The sequence below is a fragment of the Protopterus annectens genome, chromosome 2.part1 (assembly GCF_019279795.1).
Source record: "Protopterus annectens isolate FY-2018-M chromosome 2.part1, PAN1.0, whole genome shotgun sequence".
NCBI classification, from domain to species: Eukaryota; Metazoa; Chordata; order Ceratodontiformes; family Protopteridae; genus Protopterus; species Protopterus annectens.
In genome coordinates, this window is record NC_056729.1 from 777,969,207 (window position 1) to 777,984,886 (window position 15,680).

A 15,680-nucleotide genomic window follows, 5' to 3' on the forward strand; every position below is an offset into this window, starting at 1 on the left:
TGTGTGTGTGTGTGTGTGTGTGTGTGTGTGTGTGTGTATACATACACACACACACACACACATATATATATATATATATATATATATATATATATATATATATATATATAGTGTGTGTGTGTGTGTATATCTATATATGTCTATATATATATATATATATATATATATATATATATATATATATATATATATATATATATATATATATATATATATATATATAAATAATTTCTTTCCAGAATGACAGCTGGTCTGATAAGCCATAAAGCACTGGATGCCACTGAACACCACAGCCAGTCAATCAGCTAGGCTGTAGTACTGGCAAAACACTTTGATAGTCAAACAGATAAACACGACTAGGTGAAGGTGACTAAAAGCATGAACAAAACAGTCTTCCAAAGATCCTGTGGGGATCTCTGAAGATACTAAAAAGAACTATGTATTCCATATTCCAACACCAATGAAAATAAGTTTAGTGAGGTAAATATAAATAGAACTACCATTTGCTCCATCTAAACAACATTTATTAGTTGAAGTAAATGATCCAGGCAGTCAAAAAGAAAAACTTTGATATTCAGAATGGAAGAAAAAAAATTTATATTCAGAATGGAGATGGGTTTCCAAGAAGCTGCAAACACTAAATGATAAGCTATGGCAAAAACATGTGGCATCATTATTGCTACAAAGTAAAGAAATGGTACAACACATTAAAGCAGAATGTAACCATCTAAAGCAATCTGAGAAAATGCAACTGCTTAAATGTTCTAGCAGACAACTAGTATCTTGCACAGAATTTTAAAAAATCACTTGCTTAGCAGGGTGCAAGAAACAAAACCGCATCTGTGGTGAGGCTTCTGCAGAAGCATGTGTGCTTCCAGTAGACTGAAGTCACTGAGTACAATTCCCCTTTGGTCTGTTAAGTGGATATGACATTTTTTATACTTGCATCTTAATGGCCAATGTGAACCCACCCTTTTTCTTATACTGCTCAAAGTTAAGACATTTGGCAACGGCAGATGGCACAAGATATAGACTATATAAACATGACGCATCCAGAATGTGCTGTTTTTGGGAGCTGTACCAGATAACATTGCCAGTATTAAAAGATACAGTGATGGCAGTGTAAGAATTTATCAGAGAAATTTGTGCATTATATTGAAGAATACATTCTTTTTCTCAGTAGTTAAATTACACTTTCTATAACTCTTTTTAACTGTGTGTTCTAAAGTATGGAACCTAACCTTTAGAAGGTGTGAAACATGCTGGTAAAGAGAAGGATTACCTGCATGATAGATTTATTTTAGCAACATGATTGTTTTTGCATTCTGTTTTAGAAGGATATTTGCTGTCTTTCCAACACAGTATAGCAGACCCTCCACAGTGATAACTAGGTGATATCTTTATACTCCGTTTTATGTGAATATTGTATTCAGGTAAATGCTGTGTTGTCTGAGAAGTTGTTTGCTGTGGTTCTAACACATTTTCACTAAGTTGTTGAGTTATTGCCTACTTCATGACACTACAAGTTGTATTTGTATTTTTATCTCTACATTTTCCTATTGTGCTGAAGATATGATTGCTTGTGTTTATTTTTGGGTTCTGAATTAAATTGCACTTCATTAAAAATGTTTCCTTTCTTTTCTTAAGGACAAAACTATAAGCAATTTGAGATTAACTCTTTCTGAACTGGAATCCTCAATACGGTAAGTTAACCACAGCACTAGTTTCCACTGTGATTTTTTTTTTTATTTAGAGATTCTGAATATCTGAGTTTTACAAGTTGGCTCTTGTATATCTTTGAGAACAGATGCTTTGCTGCTACAACAATGGCTTGGCTGAGCTGCCCTCGTGACAAGGTGAGCACCTACATCACCACAGGAGATACCTGTGCTCTTCGATCTTGTGTACTCCTTTGAAGGCTAGGGCTGCCATCATCGACTTGTGTAACCTTGGCTTACATCTGCTTATGCACCAGCTCCATGTTCTCCATGGAAAATAAAATGAAAATAAAGTGGAAAATGAGCCAGCCAGGAACTACCACACATTCCTCCCCATGATGAACAAGTTGTAGATGTCTACTTCCCATTCCCTCTCCATGATTGTTCCAGTATCTGAGCTGCTTTCTGAACTCTATTTCATAGATGTTCATCATGCATACAGCTGCAGTCAATACAGATGGGTTATCCTGCCGTCAGGCGGGTCCTTGGTCGGCCGAATTCCAAAGTCTAGGTCCGGCGTCGGTTGTCGTTGCTTCTTCCCTGACATCAGTGCGGCAGGGGTATAAAAGAGGCAGCCGACGCCATTTTCTTCAGTCTTTCTTGCCACACTGTGCCCGAAGCAGAAGCAGTTCGCAAGTGCCGGTCGGCCAGCTCCTGAGATTTACTAAAGTATTTCAGCCAAAGTCTTCTTTAAAGCTAAGTACCCCGTTGGGGAAACTTTTCTTGCCTCAGACCGATGTCAGACAAAGTTAATAATTGCATTTCTTGTGGGAAGCAAATACCGCATAAGAATTTCCATTCTTTCTGTATATCTTGCTTAGGGCCAGACCACGACGTCTCGGCCTGCCGTTTTTGTGCTAGGTTCAACAAGCGCACTATTAAGCGCCGGGCAGAGTTCGCCCTTCATTATTTTGGCAAAAAATTAATTATATCATGTCGTCGGATACACCGACACCAGTTTTAAGCAAAAGATGCAAAGACAAGGACCGACATCCGAGGTCTGCACCGAGTACTGAGACCACGCTTAGGCCGACTACCAGTTCTCAGCGAGGCGCCTACGCAGCCCCTGACTACCGATGAAACTATTTTACTGGTGACTTCAGTACCCGAGGTCGCAGGCTTCTCGGTCTCCATTCCCACTGCAGATACCAACACCACTCTTGGCGGGGAAACTGAAAATTTAATGAGGCCTGCCACTTCTGAAGGCGTCTTCAGGCCTTCCACCTTCTCTATTAAATCCTTCACTAAACCTAAAGCTGCCATGAAAACTAAAAAACAGGGTCCTCAGACCTCCTCTCAAGGCCCCTTGCCTAAAAAACAGATGCTTAAAATGGCTGAGGATTTGATAACTCTCATCAGGGGATCTCAACCCCCCTCTGACAAAAGACCCAGATTGGAGGGAAGGCTACCCTTCCTCAGACCAGGCCTCTATTACCTCAGACCAATCTGAGGACCAGGATTATGCCTATTCCCCCTTTGAAGACTCTGATGCTGAGGAGTCTGTTCCCTCGGTCTTCCCCCCTGAGGACTACTCTTTTGGGGAAACCCTGCATACATTGAGGGAGCAATTCCACTGGGAAGGCCAAGATTACTCAGATTCCAAGAAAAGGCTCAGGGAATTTCTACTGCTCCCCCAGCATAGGCCCCTGGCTATCCCTCCTGTTTTAGATATTTTGGATGATGTGTACGCAGAAGCCAGTCTTAATCCAGATTCTTTACCTCCTGCCCCCGTTAAACCAGACAGGTATTACCGGGTTCCTGATTCTCACCAGTTCCTTTATAAAAGCCATACTGCTGACCCAGAAATAATTTTACAGGGTCCCAAGAGAATAAAGGCCTCTACTGCTAAAAACCCTTTACCTTCAGAGAGAGATTCCAGAGCATTAGAAAGGTGGGGGGAAAAGGTGTATACATCTGCCACTTTAACCATGAGGGCATTATACTGTCAATTTCATATGTTAAAATACCAACAGTTTTTGTTATCTCAGCTGAAAAGCAAAATGACACAAACAGAACAACCAGATTTGAAAGAGTTGCAGGATTTGTTGCATGGAGCAGAGCAAGTGGGTAAACATACCTTGCAGTGTGGTTTTGATGCCTTAGAGGCCTCATGTAGAGCTGCTGTCACGGGGTCTGTTATACGTAGACATGCTTGGCTCAAAGAGCAAACCTTACCAGATCATGTCAAAGCAAAGTTATTAGATGCACCACTTCAAAAAGATGTATTGTTTGGTGTTAAAGATGAGGAGGTACTAAAGAAAATGGAGGAAAAAGCGAAATCTATGCAAACAGTGAAAGATTTCTTACAGGTACAAGCTCCACTCTTCAGCAGAAACTGGCCTTCAGAAAATTGGTCCTTTCCAGCCACGGACAGACCTCAAAGGGGCAGATACAGACGCCCAAGGGGTAGAGGACAACCTCAAGGATCTTACAGAGCTAGACAGTGGCAAGCACCAACCCCAAGAGGTGGAGAAGATAGATCACAGTCATTCAGAAAACAGACACCATGACTTCCCCCTATGCCTGCCAAACAAAGCTTTAATGGCAGCACCTTTGGGTGGAAAACTGGCATTATTTTCAAAAAACTGGCACATTGTTACAAAAGACAAATGGATTCTGGACATTATAGACAGAGGCTACAGGTTCCACTTTCACGCCATGCCAAAAATGAGGGGCTTGCCAAACCTGCCACAAAATCAAAGGGCAGAGGCACAAAGACAAATTTCCGCTCTCATGGATATGAAAGCAATTCAAGAGGTACCTGCAAAAGAACAAGGTCAAGGTTTTTATTCCAGACTATTCCTGGTACCAAGGAAAGACAAAGATTGGAGACCCATCTTAGACCTATCCATCCTAAACACATATCTACAGGTGCCAAAATTCAAGATGCTCACATTACAGCAGCTTCTTCCCATGCTGGGCAAGGAGTCTTTGCTGGTAACATTGGACCTCAAGGAGGCATACCTGCATGTCCCTATCAGACAAGATTGCAGAAGATACCTCAGATTTCTTGCAGGTTCAACCCATTACCAATTCTCTGCATTGCCCTTTGGCTTATCTACTGCGCCCAGAGTGTTTACGAAATGCCTGGCATCAGTAATTGCCTTCTGCAGACAACAAGGAATACAAATCTACCCATATCTGGACGACTGCCTGATCCAAGCGGACAGCAAGGACATTCTATTGCAGCATCTGGCATTTGTAATAAAACTGTTGAACTACCTGGGATACACAGTGAACAAAAAGAAATCAAAACTAATACCTTCTCAACAGATAATTTTCCTGGGTGCCAGCTTAAATACAACCACCCAGATGGCCTACCTCACGCCAGACAAACAAGGGCAACTGTCTCAATACTTCAACAAAATGGCAACTTTCACCAGACTAACTGCAAGGAAAGTCCTGCAGGCTCTGGGATTCATGGCATTTTGCATCCTGCTAATACCATGTGCAAAGCTGCATATGAGGAAACTACAATGGTACCTAAAAAACTTATGGTCTCAACACAGCCACAGCTTGGAAACAATTATACCACTCATTCCATGCCTTCAAAAGGAATTTTTGTGGTGGGCTCAAGCATGCCAAAGAAACACAGGTCTCCCTTTCTGTGTACCTCAAGCAACTCAAATCATCACAACGGACGCCTCAGACTACGCCTGGGGAGCACACATGGCAGATTAGTGCATTCAGGGAAAATGGTCCCAAAAAGAGAAGCACCTACACATCAACCAAAAGGAGATGCTAGCCGTGCAAAATGCTCTTATGATCTTCAAAGACCTACTGCATCCAGGCCAGCTATTGATAAGGACAGACAACACCACAGTCATGTGGTACATAAACAAACAGGGGGGAACTCATTCATACCCCCTGTGCAGGCAAGCCATGACCCTATGGAACACAGCACTGGAATTACAAATTCAACTACAGGCACAATTCCTGCCAGGGAAGGAAAACACACTGGCAGACAACTTAAGCAGAAATATGACAGACCCACACAAATGGAAGTTGCATCCTCAAGTCTTCTCAAAGATAACTCAGGCATGGGAACAGCCAGACATAGATCTATTTGCTACCCACAGAAATTACCAGTTGAAAAAATTTTGTTCAAGAACCTATCATCCACAGGCCTGGAAAGTGGACACACTCTCCTTCATTTGGACAACATTGACAGTCTATGCCTTCCCGCCTCTTCCTCTACTGACCAAAGTTATATTAAAAGCCAGAGCAGAGAGGCCACAAATGATTCTCATTGCTCCAGACTGGCCACGACAACACTGGTATCCTCTCCTAAAGAGCCTGACACACTCCCCACCATGGATCCTACCTCTAGTCCCTCTTCTGTTGTCCCAGCACAACTACAAAACCCTTCACAGCCAGCTCAAAACCCTAAATCTAGCTGCATGGAGAATACCTTAATTTCCCAACAGACTCTCCTCTCCAAGGAGGTGCAGGATGTCATCTTGGAGGCCAGAAGACCCTCTACTAGAAAAGCCTACTCCGCCAAATGGAAACGATTTTGTTCCTGGAATCAAGAAAAGGGCCAGAATCCTTGGGTAATAAATATACCTCAAATTTTACAGTACCTAGGTGAGATGTTAAACAGTGGCCTTTCCTTCTCCATCAAGATCCACGCTTCAGCCATTTCTGCACAATACAATACAGATCCTCCTTTATTCTCACATCCTCTATTAAGGCAGTTCCTCAGAGGGGCAAAAAATATAACCCCCCCCCCCGGAAACCACCAGTCCCAGCTTGGGACCTCAACTTCATATTGGAAAAGCTGACCCTGCCTCCCTTTGAGCCGGCTTCTTCAACAGAGCTACAATACTTGTCATGGAAAACAGCCTTCCTTCTGGCTATTACCTCAGCACACAGGGTTTTGGAACTACAGGCCCTCATGGCTGTGCAACCATTCATCATTTTCCATCAGGACAGAGTTTCCTTACGAACCAACCCTACCTTCTTGCCAAAGGTAATATCCAGTGTAGCTTTGAATCAGACTATTCATTTACCTACCTTTTATCCAAATCCACAGAACAAAGGGGAGAGACTACTACATTCCTTGGACATTCACAGACAACTTCGTTATTACTTGGACAGAACAAAGCCATTCAGGAAATCTGAGCAGCTCTTTGTGTCCTATGCTACAGGTGCTCAAGGAAAGGCTATTTCTAAACAGACAGTCTCAAAATGGATAGCCCACTGCATACGCTTTTGTTACTCATTTCATGGAAAATCTGTGCCTGTATACATCAGATCCCACTCCACCAGGGCTACAGCTACCTCTGCAGCTTTCCTCAGGGGGGTCCCTACCAAGGACATTTTGGAAGTAGCTACTTGGAGTTCAGTGCACACTTTCTCCAAGCACTACCACCTTCCACTATACTCAAAATCTAGAGTGGGCTTTGCCACAGCAGTCCTGCAGGGCATCCTCGCCCCTCCTAGTTCCACTTATTGCCTACCACCCTTACTTAGCTTTGGGATTCTTCCCATCTGTAATGACTGCAGCTGTATGCACGATGAACATAGTACAGTTTTGTACCTACCATAAATATAGATGTTCGAGTGCTCATACAGCTGCAGTCCAGGTTACCCTCCCTCCTTCCCCTCTTAGGACAGGCCTTATGACAAACACCTTTCTCATACAACCTATTTGGGGTATTCTTTTATGGTGTATTTGCTTGCAACTATTGTTTTTGATTTATCTACATTGCATGTTTGCATAATATTATGTTTTGCCTTCCTTCTGGGGGCACCTGACATCTGGGGCAAGAAAAACTGAAGAAAATGGCATCAGCTGCATCTTTTATACCCCTGCCGCACTGACGTCAGGGAAGAAGCGAAGACAACCGACGCCAGACCTAGACTTTGGAATTCGGCCGACCGAGGACCCGCCTGACGGCAGGATAACCCATCTGTAATGACTGCAGCTGTATGAGCACTCGAACATCTACATTTATGGTAGGTACAAAACTGTACTTTAAGGTTTCATCCCTGTATTTCACAGTTAAGGTTTCATCCCTGTATGCCACAGAGACAGGATATGTTTGATTTTTATTTTTGTAGTTATTTCTGAGTCTTCAGTTGTTATGTCGCCCTAATTACATATGCAAATGCGTAGTTAGAATGACACATGCAAATGTCTCCTTGTGGTAGTTCAGTTTTTATTAACATATTCCAGTGAAAATGCATTTTCTGTCTGTCATTCAGACAGTACTTCTGCCAGCCCAAGCTGTAGGATAATTATTATTGTTATTAAATAATGATCCATAATTTTGTAGGAAAATGTCAAGCTGGCTAGGTCTAAAATCAGTCTTGCAGCTGCTACTCTTCTACCTTCTCTTTGGTAAGTACCTCACCTCATCTTCAAAAGAAGAAGAAAGCAAACAAACCAAACACCAGTTGCACTGCCCAGTGAAACAAGCACAGCACACATTGATAAGAATGGGCAAGTCTTTTGGCATCGCACAGGAGATAAGGTTATCAGCTGCAAACTGGCTTCTTTTGTAGTCATGGGTTTTATTCCTTCCTTCACTACACCTGAAGTCTGTATGCTGCTGAGCAAGTCAGTTAATCAGGCAGGGATCTGTGTTTACTTCTGATACACTGTTTATGCATAGTGGACTTTGCCCACTTAGAAAATGAACAGAAAAGAGGTCTGACATTTTGTTACGTAGTACTTAGAATATTTCCATGGACCACTGCCCTTTCCTTATGCAGGGCAGAATGTAAGGAGTGACATTTAGGAGTGCTGAATTAGGACCATAAAGTCAACATTTAAGCAAAATTACTTTTCAAAGGAAAAGCATCTTTTCTTACCCATCATTTTCACTATTTGGCCTTCTGTCATTTCCAAAGCTCTATAGACTCCATCCTTGTATGTACCCTTTACACTGGCAGCAGGATTTCAGACTTCAGCATTCAGTGTTTTACGTATTTGCCAGTCCCCAGCCTTAAACACCCATTCCATGGTCAGAAGTGACATACAGTGCTGGTGACAGGTTACTGTCTTTCCATGATTTGTCTTCTTTTTGAACTTACACAGGTTACAGAAACATCTGATGAAAATCATTGGGTTTTGGTCTTTCTGCCACTATGCAAGCCAACAGCAAAATTGTCTGTTTTCTTCAGTGTACTTCAACATCTTCACATTTGTGTTGTTTCATAAGTCTCAAGAATGCACACTTCCGCAAATAAAACAGAACTTAGACTTTATTGGTAGAAAAAAATGTTTCCCCATTATTTGATTGATTACTTGATTGATTCTTATTAAGTTTAATTGTTTTTAATTGTTTTTAAGTGGTTGTGTATAAAAGAAATAAAAGAAGTGCTAAGAATTGATTCTGATGAGGTCTCCAGTGCGGAGATGAAAGCACTAAATCCATTTCTTGTTGTCAGTTAATAAAGAGTTTTGATTCTGTGGATTTTGGATGTGATTCTTGGTGAAACGGATTTTCTGGGTTTCGGAAGACAGCCTTTATTGTAACTGAACTACCAAGTTTTTGGTGTTACTTGGTGTTTCATTTTTTGAGAAGTATTCAAAAGTAATCCAAGCAAGGCAGGCAGTCTGTTTCCAGTCGAAAATCCTTTAAGTACACAGACAAGCGATCCAAGTAAAACAAAAATGAGTATTAATTTCCTCACAAGCTTTCTAAATATATATATATATATATATATATACTTTTTATCAGGAATGGGAGCAGTTTATTGTACTGTAAAAGTGTTATTGGTACACATGTTAAATTCACATCCCTTCCGCCATCAGTGTGACATTCGAGCTGGTCCTGCCCTACTTAGTAGCTGTCATAATAATATTATAACCCTTATGTACTTTAAATAAAATGTAAAATTATGTGGTACCTCTTATTTAACCAGATTATTAAGTCTTTGATTTAAACCAAGACAATATACTACATGGCTGGAAATATATCAACCTTAGTTCATTTGGCAATCAGTAAATATATATGTAAATAGATACATATACATTTTGCATGTAAAACAGTTTCTATTTTCATAACCTATTGTTAACAAAGCTTGCTTTCATCCTTCTAGACTTCTTCAGGTCTGTGTACAAGAACCCTAAAAACTATCTATAAAAATCTATATAATTGTATAAGTAGGGCATTTACACACACACATACACACACACACACACACACCTCTCTTCAAATAAAAGTGTTCCTACTTCAGCCAGAGTCCGTTCATTTCACCCTGGACTTCCAGTTCACAAGTGCAGCCAAAGATAACTTGCTTAGCTTGCAGATAATAAAAAAGGAAGGACTTCCCAAAAGAGAATGACGTTCGAAGAATCCATTTGAATAAAACTGTTTCGCAGTCGCGGAAATGTGTACATCCATTCAAACCAGCCAGAAGGAAATGTGTGCATTGAGCTCAGTTCTGACAGGCTGGTAGCCCCGACGGAGCTGATGTCATCGTGCACGTGATGATGTCTGCTCAAAAAATGGGGGGGGGGGGTTAAACATAAAAAAATGCTGGGAAAAAGTCGGAAATGAAGGGGTGCCACTCTGGAATTGTGGCACCACATTATTTGGACCCAAAACTCGGTAAAAACTGAGTCATTCGGTATGGTAAAGAGGTATGCTATTCGTTGAAGTATTCACAGTAGAGTTTTTGTAAATAATTGTTGGTACTGAAACTAGAGATTCTTGAAAGTAGGATTCCTTGCTTGAGAATAAGTCAACTAGCATAAAGTGTTATTCTGTGCTTTTGTTTAGCTTTAAATCTTATTTTTCTGTCTCACTTAAGGTACCTTGTGCTCTTTGTACTGAATACTAAACCCTCTCCTTCTAAACTGTTTTTCTTCCTACATTTTTCCCCTTAGCCCTGTTTACTCCCCCCCCCCCCCCATCATCTCTAAAATGGCAAGGTGGACCCTGGATGGTCTTTTACATTCAGGGACTCCACACACCTGAAATTTTAACTGCTAAACCTGAAACTCCTTGGCCAAAATGGGAAAAAATGAAAAGAAAAACTAACAAAGTGTGTATTAACCATTTTTATATAAACTGGCTTTACCTTCTACAGTGTTAGTGGCTGGAATTCGCACTTTTGTTTAGTGTGTGCACTCCCCCCCCCCCCCTGTACTTCTATTGCTACTGTCTCCCTCTCAGCTTAAACTTCTTAGCCACGCTATTCTTTCTTATCCTTCTGTACATAATGTGCTTGCAGACTAAGAATGACCTAAAATTCAGCTAATGTAAATGCTGTGTGTATAACTACGTATGACCTTTTACTGTGCTCCCTATAGTAAATTGGCCGCATAACAAGTATTCAAAATTGATACCTATTGTTGCCCCTCTGGTAGTTTTTCTTAGGAAACTTACCCGAAGATTCTTGGTCTCTGGGGTTTCTGTGCATTCAGCTCGGGCACACTGCGCTCCCCTACCCTAACCCCAAATCCCACCTAGCCACACCACACCCCTTCCTCTCTTAGTTCCTCCCTCCTCATCCATGCACACAACCAAGCAGTTTTCTTACTTCAAACATTACATGCTTATCTTACCAGCTTATTACTCCCTTGCCCACACCAACAAAAACTATTCTACCATCCTCCAGCTGTTCAACAAGCCATTATTTCTGACTACCCCTCTCAAATCTCCCCATCTTCCTAACTTTTTATCTTCATAGCTTAGTATAATTCCCTCTTTTTCTCAACTTATTATTACCATTCCAGTCTTTAATCTAAAATGATTTTCCTCACTCTCCTTACTCTAATGCTCCTCTCCCTGTTTTCTCTCTCATCGTATCTAGTACCTATTTCACCTGTACTAAGATTTCTTACAGACACAACTCTTTTTCTAATAATTCACATCATCATTACTCCCTACCCATCACCTCTCAACTATTTCACTTACAGTATAATTTCTTCTTGAAATTCAAGATGTTTCAAACACATCTATACTTATCTAACATCATACATATAAACATTTTAAAATTAAAGCCTACCTCTGTTGTACATTCTTTAAATTTCCTCAACTGTGTGGTGGCATCCAGCCTATCCCTGGTCTCAACATTACACAATCTCCATCTCAAACCCATACTCCCACTACAAGAAATACACTTAAATGTATCTCAATAAACATACTACATTTGCAGTAGTGAGGAAATTATTCTATGTTGTGCAACTTATAAACAAAGGTATGGCATCTAAGTCCAAGGAAGTCATTGTTCCACTGTATTCAGCATTCATCAGACCTATTATTGAGTACAATGCCCCCTTTGGTATGTACCTAACCAGGAATGTCCAACAATTGGAATATCCACACAAGTTCCTCATTAAAAGAATATAGGGCTTAAGTATCCCAGCATGCCTTCTAAATAGCATGAAACATGACCTATCACGGCATCTAGAATTACTGTTTAACTGCAGCCTCCAAACAGGCTTCGTGCTTCATGAATGTAGAAAGGCAACAGTCATTCCTCTGCACAAAGGTGGGCCATCTACAGACCCTGGAAACTACAGAACCAGAAGGCTCACTAGTCTTATATGTAAAACCATGGAAAGAATTATCATGGAGATGATCAACAGAGATATAGTCAACCTCCAGACACTGGACCCAACCCAGTTTGGTTTTGTCAAGGGCAGGTCATGCCTACTCAACTTGGTGGACATCTTTGAGAAGGTCGCCAAAGCAATGTATGAACAGAATTGTTCACACTTCCTACCTTGACCTGGCCAAGGCATTTGACACAATACCCTACTCTGGCATTGTTGACAAACTCAAGAGGTTAGGTACAAACTCGCATGTCACCTGATGGATAGCCAACTGGCTCACAGACAAGACCCTGAAAGTTAGAATTGGGGAGTCCACCTCTACAAAGAGGCCAGCACAAGTGGAGTCCCTCAGGGATCAGTCCTTGGACCTCTCCTTTTTGGCATTTACTTCTCTGAAGTCAAGGTCAATGTCAGTGATCTCTGGCTGACTAATTTTGCAGATGATTGCAAATTAGGAGCTGTCATTGAATCCCACACTGACACAAATGTTCTACAGAAGGGGCTGTTACAAACAACTGGTGTCAGAGCCATGGAGTAAAACTGAATGCCAAGAAATGCACAATAGTATCCTTTAGGAAGTCATCCATCCCTGGTAATTGTCATATTAACAACACACCCCTTAGAGTTGACCTTGTAGTCAGGGACTTAGGGACACCCACAGATAGTAATCTAGCCTTTGATCATCATGTGTCTGCAGTGGTGAGGAAATCATTCTATGTTGCACAACTTATAAACTTAGGTAATGCACCTAAGTCTAAGGTAGTCATTGTGCCACTGTATTCGGCATTCATCAAGACCTATCATTGAGTACAATGCCCCCTTTGGTATGTACCTAACCAGGCATATCCAACAATTGAAACATCCACATAGGTTCTTCACTAAAAGAATACAGGGCGTAAGTACTATGTCCCATGCAGACCGTCTCAAGGTCCTATACCTGTATTCTGTCTTCTGCAGGCTTTTGAGCTATGCGTGGCATACAGGGCATTGTCAGATCCCACTCTGATGGACCTCCTGCATATCCGCAAAACAAACAACACCAGAATTACCCATTCTAAAAACTTAAACCTTGCCTGTGGTATAAAGAGGACCTGCTGGAGAGAGAGTTATGTATCCCAGAGGCTACCCCGTCTATGGAACAGGCTCCCTGTCCATGTGAAGCAGCGTTCCTCCCTAACCCTATTCAGGTACAACTTGGGCAATTGGGCGGGAAACCGAAAATTCATCCCTGGTTTAGCACCTGTCTCAACTGACACAGGTAACCTGTAAATAGCCAATCTCCCAGGCCCATGTTTGCACTTATCATGGGTAGCAGAACTTGTCCGATATTTTGGATGTATGGCTAGGCTTAAAAAGGCCCTTCTGGTCATTGGTCTTGTAAACACCTGTGAACTTACCACTAGACGAGGCAGTTGAACGATTTGCTTCTACATTCCTAGACACTTCAGTTTAGCTCCCGCCAGAAAGAAAAGAACCAAATCCAATTATACTCAGAGGCTTTCTGCCTATACCAGATCACTTGTGCAAAAGAGAGGGAGAAGACCTGGACTATGTACCTAAAACAAGACACATAATAATCTATAACATTACAGAGCACTGCATAACCTTGTACAGAAACAGGTTAGCTTAGATAAAAAAACAATTCTACTCTAAGCCTCATGATCAACACAAATCCAATCCCAAATCTTTCTGCCACACATTCAAAAAGAAATTAGTCTGGAAATCAGTCCTCCCCTCAACCAGCCTGTGACAATACCACTCCCACTATAGTATCTCAGTTTAATTCTTACTTCATTAGTAGCATAGCATCCAACATTAGTAATTTCCCTGCAACCTCCTCCACCTTCTCTCAGCCCCCTACCACCAATGTGTCTACATTTTCACTTCAACCAGTTCCCACTTCCTTCGTTAAATTCCTGTTGTGTAAACTCAGGCATTTTTCCACCTCTGCAGATGATCTTCCCAATGAATTCCTTAAAATGGCAGCAGACTCGATTGCTTACCCACTCTCCATAATCATTCATAGATCTATCAAGGAAGGTTATAATCCCCTTTCTGTGGAAAATGTTCTTTATTATTCCTTTCCGCAAAGATGGCACACACACAGAAACCTCTAACTATAGGCCAGTCACTATTCTTTCACCACTTTCAAAATTTCTAGCAAAATGTATCCACGAACAACTTCTTCAATACCTACTAGGCAAAAATCTCCACTCTCCTACCAAACAATGGATTTAGACCTGCCTGTAGTACTATCACAGCTCTTCTATCCTTTACTGACGCTGTCAATAAAGCTCGTGACTCTGGAAACTGTCTTATCTGTATTCTTGGATCTATCAAAGGCCTTTAACATTGTCTCCCACCCCAAACTCTTACCCTAGCTATCTCTTCTTGGCTTAGCTGAAACAACTCAACAATGGCTCACCAGTTACCTCTCAAATAGATATATCAAATCTGTCAAATGGAGCTCTAATTTCTCTCCTTACTTACTAGTTAGCACTGGGGTACCCCAAGACTCACCATACTGGGTCTTCCTCTCTTCAACATTTTCATAAATCACCTTAATACTGCCTCTAAACAAGCAACACTTATTCAATATGCCGACGAGACTAAATTAATCTGCTCCTCTAGCAGTCTTATCCATCTTCAAAGCTTGACCCAAGATGCATTTAGTTCCATTGAGTCTTGGCTCACCAACAACCATCTGCTGATCAATCCAAAGAAAACTAAACTTTTACTATTTGTACCAAAACAATATACTCCAGTTACCTCTAACTTTTATATTACTTCTTTTGACAATATTTCAGTTGATGTAGTTTCACACACTAAGCTACTAGGTGTTAACTATTGACAACAACCTTAAGTTTGACCTACATATCAACAACATTATAAAAAATAAAATCAAGAACTGGGCATGTTGTATAGGGCTAAAAAAAAAAATCATCTCCAACCCCACAAAAGTGATCCTTGCTACCACTTATCTCTTACCCTCCTTTCTATATGCTTCCCCTCTTCTAACCAATCTTCAAAACTTCCCTCAAAGTAAAGCTTAGTGCTATAATAAAACTGCTAAATTTGCTGCAGGGCAGGCCCACCACTCTCACCACTGCTCTTCTCTCAAGTCCCTAAATTGGCTCAAACCACCCCACCTACTGACTTTTAATCAGCTAATGTTAACACACAAAATACTATACAACTCCTCAATTTCACAAACTACCTCATCACTTCTGCAAGATTATATTCCATTTTGAGACCTTTGTTCTTCTCACAAGCATCTGCTATCTATTTACAAACAGTTCAAAAAATTCAAAAAATCAAATCGTTTTTTACCGTATCCGATAAAACAACAATTCCACGGCAGAGGCCGCTCGCACAGCAGAGGACCGAGGAAGCGGAAAATCTCCAGGGAGAGGTATGGAGCCTCAAGAAAGCAGAGAATGTGACTG

General features: G+C 41.1%; 1 protein-coding gene across 1 annotated transcript in view; it reads left to right on the plus strand.

Moving 5' to 3' along the window:
• The window catches only part of CEP135 (centrosomal protein 135), a 2,183,066-nt gene that overhangs the window by 1,281,563 nt on the left and 885,823 nt on the right, over positions 1–15,680 (plus strand). The window contains 1 exon segment of the mRNA XM_044062480.1: positions 1,648–1,703. Coding sequence (XP_043918415.1) covers positions 1,648–1,703 — 56 coding nt within the window.